This window comes from Pholcus phalangioides, unplaced genomic scaffold, assembly GCF_987345545.1.
Source record: "Pholcus phalangioides strain wild (caught in Gottingen) unplaced genomic scaffold, Ppha-v1.0 ptg000024l_1, whole genome shotgun sequence".
NCBI classification, from domain to species: domain Eukaryota; kingdom Metazoa; phylum Arthropoda; class Arachnida; order Araneae; family Pholcidae; genus Pholcus; species Pholcus phalangioides.
The window spans coordinates 29,579,774-29,588,090 of NW_028301616.1; the positions used below are offsets into that span (position 1 = coordinate 29,579,774).

The 8,317-nt window shown below is 32.0% G+C and overlaps 1 protein-coding gene across 3 annotated transcripts in view; it reads left to right on the top strand.

Moving 5' to 3' along the window:
- Positions 1 to 8,317, top strand: part of LRP1 (LDL receptor protein 1) — a 109,285-nt gene that overhangs the window by 92,570 nt on the left and 8,398 nt on the right. For 2 of the 3 annotated variants that reach the window (XM_089250733.1, XM_089250734.1), the window contains exons 79-89: positions 743 to 916; positions 1,210 to 1,279; positions 2,099 to 2,230; positions 2,555 to 2,716; positions 2,980 to 3,197; positions 3,486 to 3,750; positions 4,530 to 4,658; positions 5,763 to 5,876; positions 6,404 to 6,489; positions 6,576 to 6,675; positions 7,182 to 7,311. In XM_089250733.1, the coding sequence (XP_089106859.1) occupies positions 743 to 916; positions 1,210 to 1,279; positions 2,099 to 2,230; positions 2,555 to 2,716; positions 2,980 to 3,197; positions 3,486 to 3,750; positions 4,530 to 4,658; positions 5,763 to 5,876; positions 6,404 to 6,489; positions 6,576 to 6,675; positions 7,182 to 7,311 (1,580 nt within the window). The remainder of the gene's footprint in view (positions 1 to 742; positions 917 to 1,209; positions 1,280 to 2,098; positions 2,231 to 2,554; positions 2,717 to 2,979; positions 3,198 to 3,485; positions 3,751 to 4,529; positions 4,659 to 5,762; positions 5,877 to 6,403; positions 6,490 to 6,575; positions 6,676 to 7,181; positions 7,312 to 8,317) is intronic. The other variant, XM_089250735.1, reaches the window with a different exon arrangement.

Here is an 8,317-nt window from a genome sequence, read left to right on the forward strand (position 1 = left end):
GTTATTATTTTTTATATCCATATTACTTGTATTTGATTAACATTAGATGATTTATTGACAGTAAATCTTTTTCTATTTTGTTCATTGCATATAAGTAATGTAAATTTTTTTAAATGTGATTCTACAAATAATATAATAATGTTATTATAGTCTTTGGTACGAAGCAGTGATTTTTAAAAATTTTTTTATCCAACAGCACACCTAATAGTTAGAGTAAGATGTACTCTCCACTTGTTAATACAAGATACACAGGAAAAAACTGGATAATTTTGTAGAGATAGAAAATCTATCCCTACAAAAGTATCCAGTTTTTCTGTATATCTTGTAATAGCCCACCTAATGTTGCTGATAAAATTATCTATCTTGTCTACTTTTTCTGTTTCAGCATTCAATCATTCAGCACACCAAAGGGCATTGACTCAATGAAAAAAGAAATCAATTTGAATTTTAATTATCTTGTATCCAACCAGTAGAGATAACAGAATTGGTATAAGTTAGGTAACACTACTTTAGGCATAATGAATGGTGCAAAATTTTTTATTTTCCAAAGTCATATTTTAAAGGGGGAAAACACTATTTTTTTAAAACTAGAATATGAAAAAGAAACACTTTTTTGTTTGGAGGATTGAATTAATGTAATTAACTTGCTTATCTCCTATGCTTTTCTTACCACTTGTGATGAATTTCTTTCATTACTCGCTTCGTGTAAAAGAAAATTAATAAAAATTCTCATCTTTATTAGTGAGCAGTGCCTGCAACTCTTTGGAGCAGAATCCATGTGGCAGAGACGCTTTGTGTGTTGCTCGTAATCGTACTTACCCTGTATGTATCTGTCCTGATGGAATGGTAGAAACGAAGACCAGTGATCACAAAACTGCTTGTACTATAATTGTGCCTACTCCTACGCCTTCTTCATGTAAGTTTACAATATGCTGTTTTCTCAAGTTACAAATACTTAGAATATGCTGTGAAATGTTGTTATTCAGTTACATAAAATTGACTTTTGCAGTGGACAGGAGAGGCAAAATCATGTTTGCCCTACCTCCTGTTTCAAAGATTTTTGTTAAGATCCTACACAGTACAGAAGAAAGGAATCCAGATGTTCTTTTGCAATTTATAATTTGCAAGAAATTATAGTGCTTAGATAACTTAAAGTAATTCTCATTTTAAATTATGTTTTTAAATTGCCTTAATTTTTTTTTTGCTCAGCTGCATGTGGAATGAAATGTCTCAATGGTGGCACGTGTTTGTGGGATCAGAATGACCAAAGATATTGCAAGTGAGTTAACCTTTCGACTACTACTCACAGAACTTTAAAGTACCACCAATTTTTTAACCCTATCATAACCCTTATATGTGTTGTTGGGTGTTGGTATCATGAAGTATAAAGGCTGTATTCACACTTATCAGATGACAGCACAAGTGTGGGACTACTCGTTTTTCAAATAGGTTAATTAATAAAATTCAGTTAGATGTTTCGCCCCTGTAAAAGTGTTTACTTCATTGCATTTTCATGCAATGCAGTAAAACACTGCTTCCCCCAAAATGTTCCCTAACAAAATGATAAAACAAATTATGGTTTTCTTTGTGGTGAAATAAACAAATATTCATGCAAAAAAACGATTCCACTTATTTGAGTTAATATTTTTTATTTTTATTGTAAGCTTACAATGCGGATGAGACTTTAAAGTACCAGGTTAATTAATTCATAGTGTAAACTTTTTAAAAATATATTATTTTTTAGTTTTTAAGCTTTAGTTAGAAATGAAAATGACCTACAAAAAAATTTACACTATAACTATTTCATTTTTTCGTAATGTGGTAGATAAAGGGTTAAAGTTTGACTCATTTAAAATAATTAAAATAGGCATATCAATCAAGACTTTTAGTTACTGTTGAGGTTCTTTTAGAATAGATAGTTTTTCTGATCATTAATATTTACACTATGCTATCAAACTAGAGATGGCTACTGTGAAATTTAAATTATAAATTCATTTGTACTTGCATGAATTATCAATGATTAATAATCTGTTTTTCTTTTATTTATGTTATTTGTATTATAATTATACTCCATTTTTATTTTAACATCTCACTACAGATGTCCTCCAGAATATGAAGGTTCCCAATGTGAAATATACCGTTGTTCCAGCTATTGCAAAAACCGTGGTTTCTGCTATACTGTTTCTTCCAAAAATAGTGCCAACTACGAGAAACCAATTCTCAAATGCAAGTAAGTATGCCTCATTGTGTTTGCAATTTTTCACCGTTTTTATCCACAACATCCTTCCCTCTTACCAAAGTTTGATGATCTTAATTTTTAGTGTTGTCACACAGAAATATCGTCCCCTCCCCCCCCCCATTCTGACAAGAATTTTTTTTTAAATATAAGTTTTATGTACAGTATGTGAAACTCTCTTTTATTTTTTTACGCAAAATCTTTATTTTAAAATGACAATGTTTCTATTGATGTTCAAATTTTTCCTTTTTTTAGTTTATATGTACTATTCATTTTTTCATGTTTTTTTTATTATATCGTTTGTTTTGGGATTTATAGCTGTCCCCCTCATTGGACTGGTGAACAATGTGAGACACCCTCTCAGAGTTGTGATGATTTCTGTTATAATGGTGGAACCTGCCAGATCCAGCTTGGCATACGTCATTGTTTTTGTCCTGAAGACTTTACTGGAAAGCGATGCGAAAAGTGTAAAGATTTACAGTATGTAGCTGTTCTGTTTCTTTTAAAATTGATTTTTAAATATATTTTTCAACAGAAAAATAATGAAAATGAGGGGAAAAACTAACAATATACCAGTAGTCAACTTATTTGTTGTAATATACGATATGATCCATATTTCTTGATCCTCCTGATAGCAAACCAAATGTTTGGTCTCTTGAAGTTCATTATAACTGGATTAAACATTTCAAAATGTGTTTGAATACCTGTATTTAGTTTTCCAATATACCAAACGTTTGTTCTAGGTGTCTGAATGATGGAATATGCAGGAAGATATCTTCAGCAGAATATGCATGTATGTGCATGACTGGATATTCTGGGGAACAATGTGAACATTCGGCATGTGAGGATTATTGTGAAGTTGGTAACTGCACTATTAGCAATGGGAAGCCTGTTTGTCATTGTCCAGCTGGCTATGCTGGAAAACACTGTGAGCAATGTGAGATAACTTGCATGAATGGAGGTGAGGCATCAATTGCTTTAAATTTTTTAATAATAATTCTGAGAAGTATATTCTAACTTTTAAAATGGGAATGTTATTTAAGTATTTAAATATGTTTGCATTCGTCACCATTAAAGAAGCTTTACACCAAAAACACAATGTTTCCTTCAAAAAAATGCTGTAATAGAGAGCATATTTGTGAGTGATCCTGAATTGGTAGTACTCAGGTGGTACAGAATGAATTTGTATAATTTCATAAACAATTATAATCTATGAACAGAGATTATAGTGATCATATTTTTCTCCCAGGTTCTTGTATAAGAGGTAACAAAAGAGTGTATTGCCAGTGCCCTCCGGGTTATCAAGGACGACGTTGTGAGCGAGATCCCTGCGGATGTCATAATGGTGCAACATGTAGGTCTACCAAGACTGAAAGCGGCATGGATTACATTTGTCAATGTGCACCGAAATATGTTGGAACTCATTGTACCACATACCTCCCTCAATCATGCAGGGACTTACCTTGTAAAAATGGGGGAACCTGTGAAGAAATCAAAGGAATTCCGACATGCAGGTGAGTGCTGTCTTTCTGTAAGCATAACTTTAAGCATGCTATGTCTATTTTTATCTTGTTTTCAGTTTTAATGCAGTTTTAGAAAAACCTGCCAACTGTAAATAAAGATTTATTTTTGAATTGAAGAGTAGAGTATAAAGACATAAGATTACCCATGGTTAAAATACACCTTATAAACTCCCGCACTTTGTCAGTTGTCTACTAGGTGTGTGAAGCATTTTTATATTACTACTAGCTGTAACACCCGCCGCTGCCCAGGTTTTCTTCAATTACTGGGAGAATTGAAAAAAATGACAAATCATTATAAACCATTAAAGTGACAAACCATTGTAAAAGTATATGCATGTCTGAAATGCATTGCTAGGGAACCACGGTAACCAAAGTAAATATTCAAAAGTGAGTGTTGAGACCCAGAAACTATTGTTGCCCTATGGTTTTTCACTTATTTCTGGCATTTGCCCTGCCCTGAGAAACTTTTAAAGCAGCCTATTGTTCAATCTGGGCCCCGTTTGGTATATATGCAGAATTTGGCGACGATCTGTCTAAAATTGTAGATTTGTATAGAGAAAAACATAGACAAAAAATCAATTTTATATATGTAGATTTGATTTCATTTTAACCCTAGAATACTAACTAAAAAAAAAAAAAATCTGATAAAAACTGCATGTTAACTGCTTATACCTCTATGTCTCTGCTACGAGTTAGTATTCTAGGGTTAATAAAAAATGTTATGATATATAAATTATGTGTATATTTATATTTTTCTTCACATGAAATAGATGCCCGCCAATGTGGACAGGTCAGTTTTGTGATGTCAAGTCAGAAACATGGAATCCTTGCTCTGGTTATTGTCTTCATGGTGGAGTGTGTACCCATCCATCTAGACATCGCTATACTGCTCAGTGCATGTAAGTTCTTTATTATTAAAATTGTATCTTAATTATTTTCTTAAATAGAGTTTTTCTCTAATTTTTTTTAAAATCAGGTAAAACACTGTATAATATGTAGCTGATTATGATTACTTTGAAATAATCTTATTCTCACAAAACAAAATACAGTAGACACAGTGTATTAGAATTTCGAATAAATCAGGTCTGAAGTTTTTTTCTTTTCGCATATTTTGATGCTGAAGTTGAGTGACGTTCATTTTCTCCTTATAAGTTATTTTTATAAACCTGCAACACTATGTAGGATGTCAGAAGGCTCATAGTGAAGACCATGTGTAAGGTGAAAAAGAAGTCCCTTTCTTTTCAGTTCTTGGTTAGTTTCTTTCAACTGACCGCATTCACAGTTCCTTTGTCAGAAAACTTTCATAAGGGATCTATGGAACGTACCCCATATATAGTAAGACATATTGTAATTCGTGAAATACATGTTAGGCAGTTCCATTCTAAATCCTCACAATTTTTAAATAAAAAAAATGTAGGGGAAAAAATCATTGTTTAGAACAATATTTAAAAAAGAAAGAAAAACAGTGTGATTCAACATTTTGAAACTAGTTATGTGGGACTGAAAAATGATGTCCCTTTTTCATATATCCTGTTTGACCAAACAGGACTTATGGCCATCATACTTACTACCAGGTTTTTTGGGTACAGTTATTATTATCAGAAACCCCGAGTCCCCATGTGATTACATTAAGTGGTACACACGCATACACACACACACACACACACACACACACACACACACACACACACACACACACACACACACACACACTGTATCTTAACCAATTGAATTAATTCATATTGTTAATGATATTGACAAATCAGAATACATCTGTATTATCTGAAATACACTGGAAATAACAATGTAAACTATTTTTTGTTTTTCTTTTTGTATGATTTTTTTTTTTGCAAATTAAGCAAATTGCATTTAATGTTTGAAATTGTTTCAGACGTTTGCTGTAAATGTACACGCTCAACATTTAGTACTCGCACTACACTCTTATTGGTTGTAGTTCCAGCATATGTTATAATACGTTGCTTTTTTAAACTCGTATATTTTAGCTGTCCAAAGGGGACTACTGGTAGAAGATGTGAAATAAGTACAAGCTGTAACAACTTCTGTTATAATCATGCAACTTGTGTTCCACAATTGAATGATGAAAAGCCCACATGTCTGTGAGTATTAAATTCAGATATAAATGATATTATAAATGTTCTTTTAGTGACAATTCATGAGCATATACTATATATGTTCATGAAAATTGAATGTCAAGTTAAGTATGCATTTTATTTATAAAATAAACCTATTTAAAAACAGTGGAAAAACGGTTTCTTAGTTTTAAAATACAGTCAAACCCTGATTTAATGTCACCATTTATTTTGCAGAAATCTGGCCCCATAACAAGTTTGGTGTTGTATAGAATCACACGAATCCTTATGTATCTAGAAGATTCTTTTTATTGAAAATTTCTGGTGTTAAGCAAGCGGGGCAGGCACTATATCCTGGTTTAACTGTATATGTGTTAATGGTTAATATCCAAAGTTTAGTATCTTTTTGTGTGCCTGCTTGGGCTTTATTATTACTTACCAAAATACACTATTTTTAAGATGCAGTTTATGTTACTGTATTTTTTTTGCCAAATTTTGATTTTAATATCTCTAAATTTTTTATTTATAATGATTTTAATGCCTTTTCTTCCTAGTTGTCCCGAAGGCTTCGGTGGGCTGCAGTGCGAACATAATATTGATCTCAGGCGGAACTCTAGAGAAGATTCAGGTTTCACTTCAGGTAGTGGTTCATTACTATAATTTATTTTTGTTTTTTGCTTTGAAAATCATGTGAATTCAGACTTGGTTATTTTGATGATCAAGCAGTTTTATTTTTAGGGGTTGGTGCAGTGGCAATATCTGTTTGTGTTTTTATTCTGATTGCTTCAGCTGGTTTCTTCACATTTGTGTATTGTCGGAAGAAAAGGTTAGATTATGTTTTTGTATTTTTTCATTATTGTGTAACAAACTTAAACATACATTTTTAGATAGGAAAAAAAATGAGCCTAAATAAAATGAAGAAAAAAAAGATTTCAAGCACTCTGTCTAACAAATAATTCAATATAGAATAAAATAGAATATTCACATACAGTGAAACCTGTCTAAGATGGACACTATATGAGACGAAAACCTGTCTTGAATGGAATCGAAAGATAGCCTGTTTGATGATTTATACTTTGTTTTGCTCATTTATAAAATGGAAATTATTCGATTATTTTAGTCTCGACGCTCCATTTCACAGGTTTCACTGTACAACTACACTTAAGGATCACCAAAAATTAATTTTTTGCCATCTGTATCTTATTGGAAGACTAGTCTTAATTATTTCTCAAACTCCTTATCAATTTTATATACATTTGTTTTGTGTGTCAATTGGTTGCTCAAAATTTAATTCAAAGCTGTGGTCTTTTCTAATACTAACAAAATTTTCAGGGGACAAGCTTTCATGCATGTGAGAATGCAAGATTCTGCTAATGTCGAAATAAATAATCCAATGTATCTCAAAGATGAATATGATGCTAGTGAAGCTCTCACTCCATCACTCAATGGAGAGCAAGATAAAGTAAGTTATTCCTAGTATGTTTTGAGGTTAGATACTTGTGTGTCATTTAATTTAACTCACCCTCCTTCCAATTATCTTTTTCAAATCGAGTTAATATACAAATACAAGGCCACAACAGGCAAAATGCCCAATGAGGTGGCTGAGAAAAAACTGCCATAACAAATATGGATGTCATATATTACTAAAATACAGCATAACCCAATTAAAAATGCAATTAAAATTCAAAATTCAATTAAAGGACTTAGTGTGGTATTAGTCTATGGAAGAGCTAGCAGCTTCAAAAAGGAGAAAAAAATTTATGAGTTTCTCCATCTCTCAAAGATTTCCAAATCTGATCATTGGCGATAAAATAGTTATATAAGGAATGCTTGATTTTGTATGTGGTGGACCTTCAGTTTACAAGTAATTCAGTTAATGAGTGTTTTGTAAGGATGAGTAAAAATTTCAAATTTTGATTCAATTAATGAGCAATGTCTAGCGAGACGAGCAAAAATTTTAGAATTTTTAAACAGATTTTCACTTGATGAGCAAGATATTTCTCGTAATACGAATACTACCTATGCAAAAGACTCCTAGATGTGCACTATAACTTTGCACATTCACCTCGTTTGTCAAGCGTCTTGTAACTATAAAGCAGACACAGTTTGCTTTCCTTCGCTGCAGACAAAGTCGTCTTAATGAGTTGAGGGACTGGGTTCAAGCATTTTTCGGAGTTTTTTTTTATTTTGATGAAAGACCAAATTGAAAAATAATTTATTTTTTGCATAGGTGTTAATTAATAAACTCTTCAATAGTTTAAAGGCCCCATGTTTGATTTGGGCCCATTCATTAAGGCATCACTTACTACAGCAGTGGTATTCATAGCACAAGCCCATGAAAGACTGCTGACCATCTTATTGGGTGTTAATGCAAGCAGAGATTCCAAAGTGAAGCCTCTTGCTCTTTTATATTGTTCTGAAAATACTCAAGCCTTCAATATAAGTAAAAATATAGTAATTCAAAATAA